We start from the raw sequence: 18402 nt of genomic DNA on the forward strand, positions 1-18402 counted from the left end.
GTTGTAACGTTGCACAAAAGAGTCTGTTAAATGAGGGAATTTTACTCTTTCCTTTTTCCTTTTTCCGTGCACTGTTGCGGTGGTGGCCAAGTACTAATAATAACCCAACCCCTCTAATGTTAACCCCGAATTCCCGAAACTAACAGAAGCTTTTATTTTCCAATTCTTTCCCGTGGACGTTTGTATGGTTCCCTCGGTCGTTTATTTGGTTGCTTTGGACGAAGAATGTAACCACTTCTTTAAAGATATGACTTTTTGCTAAGTGTTAGGGTATAGGGTTAATATTTTCTATTAATTTAAAGTATTAATGATTTTTATGATCACGATTGTTATTTTTCTTGTTTCTTTTTTCATTTTCATAATTTTGATTTTCATTGATTAAGATAATTTTTTTTTCATTTTCATAATTTAGTCTTTAATTAACTTGTTCCATTTTTCATTTACACTTAACAGTAGGGATTTTAATAATTTAAATGTTAAAGATAGGGCAAGGTGCTAGGAGTAGAGCTAAAGATAGGGCTCGGTTAGGTGCTATGATGTTTTAGGGCCAAGTACCGTCGCTCCTCTTCTGTACAAGGGTATGCTTATCCTACACAACACTAGCTTTCATGTGATAACCTCATTTCTGATTACTTCCCCAGCCAGCAGTAAGGTTCAGACTGCAGAATGGACATGCTGATGCTTTAAGAATGATGTGATGCAATAAAACTTAATTTGGTGGCAGGGTATGCTTACTCTAAACCGACACACCCACCTCCTTCCTACCTCCATTTTCATCAAGGCTGTAGAAAGAGCATGCTGACGCTCAATATTTGATGGTGTTGCAGGGTATGCTTACTCTGAATAAACACTGAGCCCCACCCTAGACCCCCCCCCCCCCACACCCTTATTTACTTTATTATTTATTTATTTTTTTAGTTGTAGGTAAAAGAACCAACTTTAAATGAATAATAAATGAAATTTTCTTATATTGTTTTTTTCTTTTCATTTTCTCCTATTCATTTTACTGATCGTTTCAAGGTTTTGTGTTTTCGTTCCTATATTTCACCTGCTCGGTACACGGTGTACTGATCCCTTTCATTCTATTTTTAGGTAACGGATGGAAATGATAACCAACGACAACCAAACCAATTTGACTTTAATTGACTATTACATTAATGTTTTTGAGATTTTACTGGCTATTAACTATGACTTTGATATGAATTTCAGAAAACATCCCCTGAATTCAATCAATGGTTTAGATATTGAAAAGCTACGAGATCTACGCTATGGCTACCAGAAACCAAGCCTATCCGTAGGGTGTTGTAAATAAAGATTTTTTTCAATTATCCATAACCATGTATAACTATGCTCACCCTTTTGTGCTACACACAATCTCACCCTCGAATCTCAACGTTCTGAGATTCTGTGTTGGAGGAAATGTAAGGTTTGCTAAGGTTAGGATTTGTGTAGGGCTCACGTGGGTTTTGATTAGGTTCGTGTAAGAGGTTGTAGGGACTAAACTTGCTTGTGTTAAGGTGATCATAGGTATTTGAAACAAGATAACCTTTATTTACAAGATAATAAAGAACTATATTTGATACAGTTAACAATACACGTTATAGTACTAAAATATCAACATTTTTACATTTTCAATGATATAACATTTTCTTCTGGCGCAAATAAACAAGTTATATGACTAGTGTGTTGGATTATCGATACAGCAGAAAATAACGATTGCATCCACATCTTGTCTAGTAGAAATTCAGAAGCTGTAAGTCAAGGTTGTCGACTTCATAACTACTATTTACCCCGTTTTGTCACTTTTAGATTAAGATAAATATTACGATAAATGAATATTCTTTAGATTCTACTAGGTGTAGTAGCTGGGATATTCTGCTTTAAATCTGAAATACTCACATTAAGCTTTTTTTCATAAGTAAAATATCACGTTTGTCGACATCAAAACTATAATTAACCCCGTTTTGCAGAGTGTGATCGAAGATCGAACCAGGTGGTGGCTGGTTCATGTTCTATTAGTATTATCATCGTACCTTTGCTAAAGGAACATGCTGGGACATAGAACTGTATGAAGGCCATGGCTTTCATGCGTCATGGGCTTATTGCCAGTGGCGGCACCAGTGGTAAAAAAAATTGGTTTGCACCCCCAATTGTACCCCCACTTTATTTTCAACAAATCTAATTGTCTACCTTTTTTCTCCAAAATATTATGTGTCAGAATGCACAAAATCAATTCATTTTTTTTTAAATTTTCTTTATAGAACCCTCTAAGACGCTATATGAGAGGCTTGCGACTATTACATCACCACAGAGTAGCCAAAATTTGAATTCAGACTCAGCAGTTGTCCCCCCATTGAGTCAGTTTGTACCCCCTGTCTCGGAAGGCTGGAACGAGATTTCTGGAAAAGTTACAGAAAGTTGAATTTCGTAATTTAAATGGCATATAATAACTTAAATATTTTCAACTATCTAGTTAAAGGGAGGTAATTATTACTTTTGGTATTATGGACAGGCCCGTAGCCTGACGTGCAATCGATGGGGGCAATTTAGCAAAGCACCTTGACAGACGATTAAACGTCGGGAAATGGACTTTCATGGAGTATTTTAGATTCGATATCATTTTTGTTAAAACACACAAGTTATAATAGGTTACATTTTTATTGCCGTTTTAGTTTAAACGTAGTCGGGTATGTTTTATGGCAAAACGTTGAACAAATACGTCCAAGTTAATTTTCTGGGTACGCTTCCTGTTGAAGACTAGAAGAACAAGATTGCGCTGGCGAAGCTGAGTCATAGATCGTCGTTGTGGTGAGTCAACGCGAGTAAGAGTTGAAAAGCTGCTTTCACACACAGCGGTACTAGAACCGAATTTGGCAACGCTTTCAGCCAGTGCATATAATTTAGGGAAAGTCAATTTCTGCTCGTATAGTTTTTGAAGATCAAGATTGGAGTCCTCCTTTTCTGTCTTGGCAACGTTATCTTGGAAAAATTGTTTTGACACCTCAATTGTTATGCTTCTCGAGGCCCTTTTCCAGTATCACCTACAGCATGCTTCCAATCTGTGTAGCCTTCAGTGATGAATTTTTTTTTTTATGCATCCTCAGCTAAGTATTAACAGAAAGATATTTAAAAACAGATCTTAAGTAGGCCTACAGTTAGGAATACTTAGTATTTTGTTGAACCATTTCGCATAACGCAGCCCTGAAAGCCATAACCTTATTTTTCGTTACGTATAATCAAAATATCGAAATACTCATCATATGATCGACAATGCAAGAGCAGCTGACTGGTGCACTTACTACACCCTAAAATGCCTGACCAGAATGATCACTGTTTGCTATTCACTCAGACTCAGTTACCTGCCCCTCCTATTGACTCAGGAAAAAGAAAAGGTGTATTTTAAAAAAGTGACCGGTACATTTTTCCTTCTTCTGGTTATTTCCGACACGAGTAAATCTTCTGATGCTGGAATACGTTGGACAGCTTTCGGACAAATACTTAAGTTTCCCCCAGAATTTGAGAGATAGTTCCTCCCTTCGAAGAGAAAGGGTTTCTCTCCCACCTCCTGAAGTAGCACCTGATATATGAGAAGTTGAAGTTTTACCAGAGGTGTTACCAAATTAATTCAATGATTCTTTATCTATAGGCCTATTTGGCGTGAACTCCATATCCTTAAAACTCATTGGGGCAGAAAGGCATTTAATATCAGCCGTGAACCAACTTTCATAACCCAGTTCGTTTTAACCAAGGCTAAATAACCATCTTCAGTTTTATTCCATTTCTCTTTCTTGACATTAACAGTTGTTTTTTTTTTCTCCTTTCAAAACCCAACCTCATGACTTTCATACAATCATAGAATTATACTGACATACAGTTCTATAATACAATCGAAAGGGATAATGTGAACTTTGTGATTAAGACCGGAAGTCATCGCAAGCAGCTGTAGGCAAAACGAAGTGCACCATATTTATGGCTACTGTTTTTATTTCTTTCGTAATGTCAAATTAACACAATGGGTCTGTCATGCAATAAAGATAGTAAATTAGATACAGTTCTGTCAATCACATGGTGTAAATGATATCTTTGCTACATTTTTATTTGACAACAGGAACAGTTTTTGTGAGTGCGTGGGCAATTCGGGTTATTCAGAGCATTTCCTTCAAACATAAATAACAAAAATTCGTGACGTTTACCAAGCATGATAAGCTGGGGGCTCAATAATATAATCCGAATGATGTCAAATATCTAAAAATAGAAAGTGATACCTCTCAACATCCTCAAACAAAAAAGGGCTTGGTAATGTGGGACAATCTGGAGGAGCTGACATGTGGCAAATTACATTTAACACACTGATTTTAATATATCAACATTTCACTAGGTAGGCCACATTATAAACAAACTGAAAAACTGTGCTTGTCAAGATTTGACCAGGCCAAAGCCAAAGGAGTGGTCTGTTGTGAGGTAATATATCTTATATAATGTGATTCAATATAATTGAACCCTCCAGCTGTATTGATTGAATTATGATAGATCTCTCAATTGAGAAATAAGCTCACAGTGGAAATATTTCATGTTGAAATTGAGATTGATTAGGGGATTTAAAAGCTTAAAAATGCAGACATTCAGATAATAAGTGAGTCATTGTGCAATATTTTGAAATTGATGTAAGTGGATATACCTAAATGCTTTAAGTTCAAAGTTTATCATTTTAGCTTCTAGGGCTGTGTTTGTCAAATATCATTCCCCATATTGAAAAATTTCCATTTTGCTGGGTGTTGAAATCATTTTTACAAGTGTTGAAATTATATCTTCATATTATTCAGTGACTTTGATTGTTTAAACATGTGTTATTGCTAACCTAGTGATCTACAAATCTACACACCAATCATAATTTATGAAAAAAATCCTTTATTACAGAGCTATATTGTCAAGGTTTTACTATAACCTGATTGAAGATGATCAAAAGTCATGAGTGTGGAAGCAGAGAAATCACGAAAAGAGTCTGTTAAGTCACCAGTATACAAGAAGAAAAGTGTGGAATTCCAAAATATTGAAAGTCAAGATTGCGATCCTAACAAGTTATTAGAAAGATCCCAGTCTGATGCAGCATTATTGAGAATTGCCTATGAGAAAGGTAAACTTCGTGAGACAAACTTTTCCATTGACCAAGTTCCTGTTCCATTAGATCCGACTCTTAGTCAAAGACGAGAACGTCTAAAACTTGCTGAAAATGCAACTGTATACAACGATGCATCTGAATCCAATTCTCCATCAGGACATGGCTTGCTTTTGCGAAGTAGGTCACGTAAGGACCCTATTTTAGACACGATTAAACAAGAAGAAATACTGAATGTGCGTAGACATAGTATGCCTGAATATGATTGTGGACATGACACCCCTGAACCCCCAACCCCTGACAGTGATGATTCTAGTGGAATAAACTTTTATGCTAAATATCCATTACATTTAAATCCTGGAGCAGCTATACACAAATTTAGTCATAATTTAAAACTTAGTTATCAAATCATGTCTCAAAAACTAGAAGATTCCATTTCTAAACTGAAGGCTGAAAGTGGAAACTCTGAGCTCCATTGCCAGAATTTGAGTGATATACTCATTGTAATTGCAGAAGCATGGAATACTCCCATATATGGAAGAGACTTAGCTTATGGACTGTGTGATATAGTGAGAATGGAAGGACTGTTAGATATTCTCATTCAAAACTGTTCATCTGAAGATGAGAATATTTTGAAAGGCTCTGTGGATTTATTGGAGCAAGTCATGTCTACTAAAAATAGAGAACGGTTAGCTAGAATTGGCCTAGATAGAATTGTGCACATGACTTGTAAAGCTATTGGAGATACTTCAATAGCCACTTCAACTGTTGGAATTTTGGAAAATCTTTTTAAACTCTCTGAAGAAACCTGTACAAAAGTGATTAATTTGGGTGGACTAGATGTCATTTTACATTGGTGTCGAAATAATGAGGTTGAAATTCTTAGGCGTTGTGCAAAAGCTTTGGCAAATCTTTCTCTTTTTGGAGGTTGTGAAAATCAAGAATTTATGGCCAAACATAAGGTCCCAGAATGGCTGTTTCCGTTAGCTTTTTCCGATGACAATAGTGTGCGATATTATGCTTGTTTAGCTATTAGTGCGTTAGTTGCTAATAAGGAATTAGAAGCCAAAGTTTTAAAATCAGGAACATTGGATCTAGTCTTACCTTTTATTAACTCTAATCGTCCCTCAATGTTTGCCTCAAGTGATCTTACACACAAACAGGGACGGGATAAAATATGGCTGAAACATTTAATTCCATTGTTGTTTAGTCGCAGAATGGAGGCACAAACTTTAGCTGCATTTCATTTTGCTATGGAATCCTATATAAAAGCGGAACAAGGCAGAACTGAGGTGAGTCAACTTTTTTTTAAGCAGTCCAATTGCAATACAAAAATTTTGGCCAATAAGTATTGAATGAATAATTTTTCTAGACTACATTTGGATTGCAATTTCTTCAGTATTATCCATATAAGCTTATTTTATATCCAAATGAATAATGTTCAACCCAAAACATCCACAAGAATGTCATTTGAAACTTTAGTTTGTAAGTAAACTTATCTTTGGAAACTCTTAAAAAAAATGTTGACAATGCTATGCATTAATTGATATAGTGACTTGTGTCTAGATGGGTAAATGTACACACTTAGATTATTGTAAGGACAAGAGCTTAGATATGTATTGAAAACTTATAAATGAAAAAAGAGAAAGTTAATTTGTAAATTTAATGCAAAGATCTGTTGTATATACGAATCCCCTTTGATTTCAGATCTTCCATGAAATTGATGCTGTTGAACCCTTAAAGAAAATTGCTAGCAGTCCCAATGCTGTGGCTTCCAAGTTAGCTGTAGAGGCATTAAAAATAATTGGTGAAAAAATACCTCATAAATTGTCACAACAGGTGCCTTTATGGACTGTTGATGATGTTATTTACTGGGTTTCTCAGGTAAGTTCTTTTGACTCTAATCTTAACTTAGTTGTAAATTTGTCCTTTCTACTGAAGAATAAATACCTTTTTTTTTGGAAAATCACATGAAAGTAGTTGTTTGATATTTTATTTTACCAAGTCAATTCAAGTGGTAAATTATGGCTAGGAACCTAATTTGCCAGTGGCATAGATAATATGATTCCTAATGTGATATGATACTATTGTCTGGTCAGTACATTCTGGTCATTTAATTTATATGCTTGAGTTTATTTAACTAAGTGTAAAGATAAATCTCCTGTCCAGAATAAAACTATAAATCAACCTGTTGTTGTTTGAGTGATATTTCATTTAACTGTGAATGGAATAAAAATTTTATTGTGATATTTCACAATTGTAACTGTGCTCTGGGGAATATTTCTTCCGGCAATTTTTAACTTTTCAATCTAAAGAAGTAGGATCTAAAAATTTTATCAAATACTGGATGATAAATCAAAGCTCTGATGGATTAAAAAATGTAAAAAGTTCATTTTGAATTTTGATGAACTTATACGAGAGCAATTTTAAATGGTCATCTCTGCAAATTAACTTGTATGCAATATTGTTTTTCGATGAATCTTATGGTTTGATAACTAAATACACAACCAATCAAATTGAATGTTGGAAAATTATGCTGTATTTGTTACTCTTTCCAAAGTGGTAAATAATATTCGTAGGGATAATATTTTACTAGGAAGTTGAGTTTTCTTTTGGAGAACTTGAGTAGCTAAAATGATATAGAGTTTGCGACATTTAACAAGTTGTGACGTCTCAATACTACGGAAACCGGTCTGAATTACATAATGGACGCTTGTGATATAAATTTTATGCAAATAAAGTTCATTTCTCTCTCTAGAGGGTATGCCTCTGTTCTGATTTTTCAAATGTGTACTGAATATGAATCCAGTGATAATTACAATTTCCTAGTAGGAAAGTGGGAACTTTCCAGCGGTAACGAATACAGCACAAGCCTTTCTAGATCTAACTGGTACTGGTATGCCAAATAAACTTATATTGTAATACATAGGCTTTAAATTATAAATTCTGACTATTGTAGGTTGGGTTCAGTAAATACAGTGATAGGTTTCAAGAAGAACAAATAGATGGTGATTTATTATTAACATTGTCATTAGATGATTTAACTGATGGCTTAGATATGAAAAATAGTGTTGTGAGAAAACGGTAAGAAGAAGTATTGTATTATATACCTTATAAGCTTACAACAACTGCAGTGTGATAGATAAAATTACAATTTTGATCAACAATTTTAGATTCTTCACCCTTATCAAAATATATCATGCACGTTTTGTTGTCTTAAAGCTATCATACACTGGCTGACCAGGCTCTTTGATGTTTGCAATTTTATCTAATCAATTATAATTGGCCCTTAAAGTGTTTTCCAATTTACATTTTTATTTTGAAAAGACATATGTTTTTAAAAATGAGAATAAAATTGATTTATATGATGAAATATCTGGAGGTGTAAATATCCTGTTTGCAACATATCTGGATATTGCTGATGCAGAAGTATTATTATTTGATTGTTGAATTTGATCCAGGATTATGATACATGTTTGTGGTTTTTATTGGTTTACTATAAAGGTGTGTTTAACTGAAGCGTAACTCATTCCTAATTTCACAGTATAGGATAGTCCCTTCCTATTCCGGTCTAGTTAATTAGGTCATGAGAATATTCTACAGTGACAATGTGTAAAATTACTAGAGATCAAGCTCTTAAATTTAACAGGTATTTTTGGATGACAGCATGTGAATGTTTCAACATATGTCACTCCAAAATGAACTTTTATAGGACTATCCCAATTTAATTTATGTGTCACTAGGCCCCCACAGTACAAAATACTACAAAATATTAGAATTGCTTCACAAATTTAATTGAAACATATTATATGTATACAAGCTTTTGAAAAAATAAAAAATGGTATCAAAAGTGAAAGGGAGCACTGATTTCAAATGCAAATCTGTTATAAAATAGTCTAAGTCAAACTGAAATTACAATCAATTAAAGAATTATTACCATGTTAATAAAGGGAGAAACTGGTGCATACTCCCCCTTTAAGTTATTAAAGAAAAAAAATATTGTAAGCTTATATAAAACAATAAGAATGTTATATAACACTTATAATTAGAATTTTTATACAGGAAATAATTGAGGAAAATAATATATAAGTATAAGCTTATTACATAATATTTGGAAGAAACGTGAAATAACTAAAGCATAAAATAAATAGCCATATTGCTGGTTAAAAATTTCTGATGTAAATAAAATACTATGACATGTTTTGTTACTAAAGATATTTTACTTGAAATGGGAAGAAGTACAAAAAAATTACGACATGAATCTTAAAATAACAGTAGAAGGATGAAAGAGACCGAGATAGCCATAATAGGTAAATTCATGATAAGAGTATTGACTAAAGGAGGATAGAAGGATAGAATTTCATGTGTTAAAACGGAAGTAGAGGGATAATAGGGAAAATCTGACATAAGAGATTGAAAACTCCCCTGGATATTTTAGATAAATTACATCACTATGATAAGTTGGTGTAAATTGCCTTTCTGCCCTTACTGTATACAGTAGAAATTGTATTACGAGACCATTCAATTGAATAATCCAAAATGGTATCTTACTGGAAGTGGTCTCTTAGGAGAGAATCATCAGAAAAACACCAGAACTATTTTGTTTTGATGACTGATATAATAAAGTAATGATTGAATTAATCTTCTGAGGATTAGCATATTGCCAAAAATAAACAATACTCTCTTCTAATCTCACTTGTATGTGAAACCAAGTGATGTTTATACAAGGGAGATAATGATAATGGTAATGGTTGCTTAATTGATTCATTTTGCTTATAGGGGAGTATAAATACATGGTCGTGGTCGCGTAATGAAGGTGGTCCCTTATCAGTTGTTAAATATAGAAAAGTTGTAAGGTGGACTATATTGTGGTTGTATTTTGAAGGTGATTGATTACTGATCGTTTGAGCAGAATTCACTGTAAATGAATGACATTTTATGTAAAATAAATCAGTACTTATAATCAAATGATTTGAATTATCCTGATTTGAATTATCATGTGCCAATGAGGAATGTTACCACCTTTAATGATTTATGAACTGAGTTATTATGTGGCAATTTAAACCCACAAATTCTAATCCTTTAAGCAATTAAACTTCCTGAATAAATAAACAATATTATATTTAATATCAATATTTAAAATGTCAAAAATTCATATGTTTACTTAATGACACGTATGCATTCCATCATTTCTAAATATATTAATATAACATTAGATCTAAATATATATATTAGACATATAGACCCTCTATTGTTCTAAATACATTATGTTCTATTTAACTGAAAAGCATTGAATTTGATGGTTTTTCAACTTAATTAGATTATTTTAGTATAGGTTTTATTTTAATTGCTTAAATATGAACCATGAAGGCGTCCTAATATTTGCTCTACATATTGACAAATCTTAGGTTTTATCTGTACCACTTTTCAGAATTAAAATCCTGTTAGTAGTACTCCTGCAATTTAGATTTAATGGGTCCAACTTAATCTTAATCTTTTCAGATTTATGCGAGAATTAAAGTCGCTAAAAATAACAGCAGATTATTCGTCATGTGACCCCACAAGCTTAGATAATTGGTTGATGAAATTGTCACCTGATCTATCCCAGTATACCTATCATATGTTACGACAAGGGGTGGATAAATATGTCTTACAGACATTGAGTGAGGAAGAATTACGGAATGAATGTGCAATTTGCAACAGTATACATAGAAAATTAATAAGTCAACATTTACATGGTAAGTAATTTGACAGTGCATTTTGGGAGGGAGGGAGGGAAATATATAATCTCAGTAAATTCTCCAACCCTTTCTAATTTGCAGACCAGAGTAGACTGGTTATCATATTTTCCTCTGAATATACTGAAAGGCAAAAATGTTGTCACTGAAAAGACGAATAAAACTTAACATTCACTGACAGTTAAATATTCTGTGGTCAATAACCTTGTTTAACGTTCTTCTGCTTCATTATGTTGCCATTAAATCCATTTAACACAGACTTTTTTACATATCTGTAAGAATTTGCAAATGTATATTATACATCCATTACATTAAACAGTTCTTTTGTCTTTGAGTTTATTTCAAGGGAAGTTTTCTGAATATTAATAATGGCTAAATATTTATGTTATCGATATCTTATTGTTATTTTAGAATTGGTCAGCCCTGGTTCCAGTTGTCAGAATTTAGCATTACCCCTCTCAGATCACCAGTTGGGTATGAGTTTAGGTAGTGGTATGAGAACTATAGATGTATTCATATCTTATAGAAGATCTAATGGTTCACAGTTAGCAAGGTACTTTACTTTATGTCCCTTGGATTGAAATACGTCTGCTGCAGATTACATTTGCCCTGTCTTAGGGTCAATATTTTAGATCTTTAACTCTCCCATAAGGTTGACATCTTATCTCCATTTTGACAGAAAGGTTATTGTTTTATTTTGCCCCTAATTCTTATTCTTAAAGTACACCAAAACAGTACACTAACGGTAAGAAAAAGCATGATATTTGTTGCTGTTGCCCTTGACAAATATCTCTCATTGCACACTGGCCTAGTTTGTCTTCATAATCCAACATAAACATTTCATTTGATCACCAGTCAACTTCATTTATGGAATATTACATATTTGTTTCATTTCAGTTTGTTGAAGGTCCATCTACAGTTGAGAGGATTTTCAGTATTTTTAGATATTGATAGGCTACGTGCTGGTAAATTTGATGAGAATCTATTATTGAGTATCAAGTTATCACGTAATTTTGTACTGATATTAACACCTGAATCATTAGATAGATGTATTGGGGATGCTGAAAGAGAGGATTGGGTACATAGGGTAAATATAGTTTCTATCTAGACATTATTGGCCATTAATGGACTCCTTAAAAGGATGCTGGCATGACAAGTCTAGTCACTGGTTTAGTTGACAGCGAGCCTATAGATTATGATCAAAAAGTATTTCTGGAACCTATCTGTGTATTGATCTACTAATAGTAACCTGTAAACAGATCAACAAGTAATCACTGAGTGATTATTGGTAAATATTGTATACATTGCTTGTTTACTAAATAAATTGTAAATACTTTTAGGAAATTGTAGCAGCGTTGGAAAGTAATTGTAATATTATACCAGTTATGGATACCTTTACTTGGCCTCCATTAGAGAAATTACCAGAAGACATGCATCCAGTTGTTAGATTTAATAGTGTCAAGTGAGTATAAGATGTAACTTGTCATAACTGTCACTTCAGTTCTGTGGAATATTTTGTCAGCAGCGAGTAAAACTGATCCAGTGATGTTGTTATGCAATTTTCACCAATGTGCATTTCAGTTTGTAAATTGCCACACATTTCAACAAAAATTAGTTCATTTTGTTTAAAGGTTCCTTCTTGGCCAATATATCAGCAATGCAGAGTTCCTGTCAAACAAAATTGGCAAAACACAGCCAATTCATCGAAATTTATGATCTTTTTCATTTCATTACATAAATCTGACCTGAATGTGTCAATTTCAAATGAAAATTAGATTAGTTTCACTGACAATACTGGATATTCCTCTATTTGACACCCCTCAACTTTCTATTAAACTCTTCCACACATGCATAATTTCTATCATTACGAAACTGTACATGTAAGATTGGAATAGCTTAGGGTTTTTTTTTGTTGCATAAGAAATTATATTTTTGTGTATTTCAGATGGATCCATGATTATCAAGAAGCTTGTGTTGATAGATTACAGACATTTCTACGTAATGACCCAGATAAAGAGAGTAACTCCTTACGCCACAAACCTTCATCACATAGTATAGCTTCCTCACCTTCCTCTGATGACTTGTATTTAAAATCTGAAAATTCCAATAGATCTATCTGTAGTTTATTAAATGAGACTGGTAGTTCACCTTATTGACGTTATAATGTCAACTTTTATTGATGTCAGAATGTCACCTTTTTTGGATATCAAAATGTCAATTTTTATTGAATGTTGGAATGTAACCTCTGGTGTTAGAATTATCTACTTTGATCTACTGATGAAAGGCATTTTTATTTAATGCCACCTTTCAAAATTGGCATATAACATTTGATGTCAAAATTTTACCATTAATTAATATCTGAATGCCTTCCCTTTAGAAGATGTCAAGTTCATGACCTTTGTGGATGTCAGAATTTCAAAATGTTTGCAGCATATACTTTTTGAAAAGATTTCTAAGAAATATGAATGTGACTTTATTTTATTCTCAGATGACCCTGGGAGTAAACTACTTTAGTACTAACCTTGTATTTAGTTATTTAGATAATTACTATTTGTACTATATAACTAAAATATTTGACTTATGCATTCACTGGTCCAAATTTCCAACTGCTAAAAAATCTGCTAGATAGACAATCTCTTGAGAATTCTTTGATTTAGGGAGACAATTTGAGAAAGGGCTGGTGAAAGCTAGGCACCTAACTACAGGGCTGTTGATTTGGCTCTATATGCTGGACATGACCGACAGGGCTGCCTTGTTGAAAATTCATCATTTTGAAATTTTTTCAGTGACCCTATTGGTGGTTTTTACTCACAATTATGCCAAAATTATTATAAAAGTTCTTTCTATGTAAATTTGTATATCAGCATATATAATAAAAATATGAGATTACAGAGTTGAAGGATTCTTTGTCTAACACAAAATGAATTAAGAAAATCCTATGTATACTTAAATATTCAAATTATTTATTTACATGTATTCATGTTCTGTAGTGTCAACATTATATAAAGCTAAATTTTAATCAAAAAGCAACATAGAAAAATAGACAATTTATATTTTTCTATACTAATATATTGCTATATAAACTATTTATATCATATATATTGTGTGTTAATTAATTTATTATGAAATGAGATGAAGTTTTACGTCCTACTCTTCTGATTAATTTATTAAGTGACATATTTTTTTCTATATCACTCTACAATGGATGTATTGAACACAATTTTAACAGTTGAATATTTGTTATTATATTAAAGAAATTGTAAAGAGGTTTTCTAAATTTTGTATGTGTATGGGGGACACTTATATCATCAATTTTCCCCATTCCAATTTTCAATTAGATGTCTGAGGTTTCTGCAATTGCAGGAACCACAAACAGCTGATTGAAAATTGGAATGGTGCAAAATGATGCTATCAGTGTCCCAGATACACATACAAATTAGAAACCTCTTTACAATTCCTTTAAGTATATTAATTTTTAACTTTTTTGATGTAATTTCAACAAAAATATAAATCAAAGCTTACAATGAAGTGTGAAGACCACAGATGTAATTTTAGCATGCAATGATATCCTTAGTATTTGTAAATTTATATCATTAGATAAAACCAAATCTCAAAACTGTTGCATTGACGGACTTGATTGATTTGAGGATTTTGACATAAATAAACCAGGGAATTTTTTTTTTATGATTGTTGTGACCTTCAGTCGTAATATTTAGGAAGGTTGTGAACAAATAATTTGAGTTGTTACAATTCATTTTTTGAATAATTTGAAGACTTGAAGTAAATAATGGAATTCTCTATTGCATAACACATTTTTTTTGCATGATTTTCTACTTAAAAAGCAGTTTTTGGTGTTTGAACACTTTGTCTTTTTCTTTAGCACTTTGTTTTTTCAATGACTACCAGTATTATTTGCTAAAATATATTCATTCTGGGCATTATACAAAATATACACTGTATAATTATTTGGAGGTAGTTTAAATAGTAATGTACTCAATATGGACCTGAACACAATAGCATTGGCTTACAAAACTTTTACAAAAGCTGAAAATGTTTTTGTAAAAGATAGAAGGCATTGAATTTCTTTTGTTGGGTATTGTAATGGGCAAACCCATTATATAGTCTTTTTGGTTTGACAAAATAATCAGTCAGTATTCAACAGACTTATATTAAAGCGATTGTTTATGTTTTATATGTGTATCAGGGATACTGATATCATCTCTTAGAACAATTCCAATTTTCATTCAAGTGTTGGTCTTGCAATTGCACTAAAACTTAGCATGTTAGTTACACTGCAAAGTCCTTTAGATATTAAAATCGGCTTTAGTAGTAACACTATATATGGTTAAACAGCTATTTGATGAAAAATTGGTATGATGCAAGAAAAAGCTATAAATAGACCTGATACACATATAAAAGCTGAAAAACATATTTACAATCCCATGAAGCTTTTAGATATTAGTATTGACAATAGATCATCAGGGTTTTAATAAATGGCAGTAACATTAGAAGTAAATATTTGTATACTAGGGCAAAATGAACAAACTTCCTACAGTGCCAAAACACTTGATTTTCTCATTGATGACGGAAAATTCCTGCTGAAGGCTTTGTAATGATAAGAGCTGTTCTTTGCATTGAATTTAGGATATACTTCAAGGCACCCAATGACCTCGGTGAACATAGACTAATTTGTTTTCTGAAGATTATTCAAAGTACTTCATTTGCTAATGTTCCTGATCATTTGTTAATAGTTTCTTAGCAGATATTTGTACAACAGTCAGCATAGATATTTGTACAACAGTCAGTATAGATGTTTGTACAACAGTCAGTATAGATATTTGTTCACCAGTCAGCATAGATATTTGTACAACAGTCAGCATAGATATTTGTACAACAGTCAGCATAGATATTTGTACAACAATCAGCATAGATATTTGTACAACAATCAGCATAGATATTTGTACAACAGTCAGGATAGATATTTGTACAACAGTCAGCATAGATATTTGTACAACAATCAGCATAGATATTTGTACAACAATCAGCATAGATATTTGTACAACAGTCAGCATAGATATTTGTTCACCAGTCAGCATAGATATTTGTACAACAGTCAGCATAGATATTTGTACAACAATCAGCATAGATATTTGTACAACAGTCAGCATAGATATTTGTTCACATCTGGGAATAATAAAACCTTGAAACGATCTTAGCTCTAGGATGTCCTAGGTTCTTATCTTCTGACATTGATTCTAGGACGTCCTAGCGCTAAGATCGTTTTGAGAATACATAGCCAGGGTTTTATTATAAATTGTAGAGACATTATGTTGAACAATATTGTGACATGTTATTTATACTGTACAGTGTTAAAACTTTTTTAAGAAAGATTTGAAGTATTTCCATCAAACACAAAATATTGTCGAATATGTAAAAGCATCACTACATAATTATGTATTTCTAGGCACATAGTTTTCTTCTTCCATTTTACACTTGATTTTATTAATTATTAGTGATAATAGTTTCATAATAAATTTTATCTAGATATAGTGACTATGTTTTTTTTTGCTATATGATAGTTTCATTGTAAATTCTTTAAGTTGTTTAGCAAGTTAGATTGATATATATGTAGTTGTCTTCATAGTTATTTGTATTAGCGAAAAAATCTTTGTATTTGTATTTCTTATTAGTTTGTAGCATGATATTGTTCTAATAGATGTCAAAAGAGAATGATTTAAATAGTTACCTCCCTTTTATTGCCTAGCATGAGATGCAAGTTGGCAAAATGTTGACACAGTTTTTAGCTAATCAAATTTGGTGTTATTTTTCAAATGCATATGACTGAAAGATACTGCTAAATCACTAGCCAAAACTCTTTTTTATCATTTCTGGTTTAGATCAGCTCAATTTATTGTTTCTTTAAGATGTAGTTTATCTTTTACAATGAACTTAGCTCAAACTTAGAGGATTTTGAAGTACTTTATGTTGTTATTTCTTTTTTTTTTTTTTTATCAAGTTTCAACATTTTAAGAAAATGATTGTGATTTCTCTACTGACTTCCAAGTTTTCTATTGTTTATTTAGATTTATTTTACTTCAATTTTTGTGTAAAAATTGCAATGTTAGAATTTTTTTTGTTTTAATTACTATTACTATTGGTCTAAATATTTGCTAAGCAGGCTGATAGTGTTCAGTCCTCTTTAAATTTTTTCTTTATGTACTTAAAATTTTCTGCCACCCTTAAAAAAATCTTGCATATTAGTATTCAATAATTTTGTATATTGTATAGATGTAATTATGTCAAGTATAGCACAATATTATTGAATAATTTGTGATATAAAGTTATAATTGTTAGACTTGTTATTAGTTTTATAAAAGATTTTCCTACTTGCTGAATGATGATCAAAAAATACTCCTAATTTGTGGAAAAAAGGAAAATCTATTTCACTGATTTCCTTCATGGAAATGGAAGTAAAAAAAAAGATTTAAAGGAATTTTACAAATTTCCATGCTCAAAATCAGTATAAAATTTTTTTTTGACAAATTGCTACTTTAATTTAGTCATTAATTGTGTGCACTGTGCTGAAATAAGTTTGAATTTTACAATATATTGGCAGTGTTTTTATAGGAGAGTATCTTCTATAACACCCACAAAATGATATAAACAAACTTTTGATGTGTTCACAATGTATATTTCAACAATCCAAAGATTTCTTGTTATAAATGTTTTAGTTATTTGTAAAATGATATCTAATATTTTTAGTCTGTTTAAGATATACTAGGGCCGTTTTATAAAAATTTTTTACTTCCTTTATGATATTTCTCATTGCAATTTCGACATGTTGGATAAATAAATTCTTATTGTTAGGTTTTGGGGCTTAGCTCTTCATAATTTATACGTTTTTCTTGTAAGAAATGTACTTTAGAGAAAGGGACATGAATATATTCTTGATTGTGGATTTCTAAATTTTTAAAGGGTTGTTAAGAGGCCATTTTGAAATGCTTAAATAATTTCATTATTGCAAATGTTGCTATTAAACCGAAGAGTCTTTGTGATCGCTATGTCGTAAAAAACTTCGTTCAGTAGAATTACAGAAACCACAGAGGTCTGACTGAAAATTGGAATGGTGCAACTTGATATCTTCTCCCCAATGCAAATAAAAAGTTTTAAAAACCTGAAGTTATTAATATATGTTGTCAGACAAGCCTTGTATTTTTAATCAGTATGTCATATCTTCATGTTATAATTATTCTACTACTAATTGATAATATTATTGTTTTTGTTTATTTATCATCTATAGTAAATAGATAATATATTTATTGATAACATTAATGATAAGATACAATAAATGTGTTTTAATAATACAGTTTTATCTTGAAACCTTACCTCTTTTACAAATACATGTACTCACAAAGTTTTCTGAGTTATCTGAAATTGGAGCTCATTCAAATAGATAATAGGGTTTAGTTTTAAATGCTCAACTATTGTCTAAAAAAGGTGGCTTACAGGCCTATTTAAAACACAAATCTGGTCTTAATTGATGAAACA

At 31.7% G+C, this 18402-nt stretch overlaps 1 protein-coding gene across 1 annotated transcript; it reads left to right on the top strand.

Moving 5' to 3' along the window:
- Nucleotides 1–5526: 5526 nt before the first annotated feature.
- On the top strand, nucleotides 5527–13010 carry LOTGIDRAFT_114826 (hypothetical protein; the record flags this gene model as incomplete). Its single annotated transcript, XM_009053794.1, has 8 exons — nucleotides 5527–6408; nucleotides 6824–7000; nucleotides 8076–8200; nucleotides 10619–10839; nucleotides 11302–11407; nucleotides 11752–11941; nucleotides 12195–12316; nucleotides 12800–13010. The coding sequence occupies 8 exons, from the start codon at nucleotides 5527–5529 to the stop codon at nucleotides 13008–13010; spliced, it is 2034 nt and encodes a 677-aa protein (XP_009052042.1).
- Nucleotides 13011–18402: the final 5392 nt, after the last annotated feature.

This window comes from Lottia gigantea (genome assembly GCF_000327385.1).
Source record: "Lottia gigantea unplaced genomic scaffold LOTGIsca_20, whole genome shotgun sequence".
NCBI classification, from domain to species: Eukaryota; Metazoa; Mollusca; class Gastropoda; family Lottiidae; genus Lottia; species Lottia gigantea.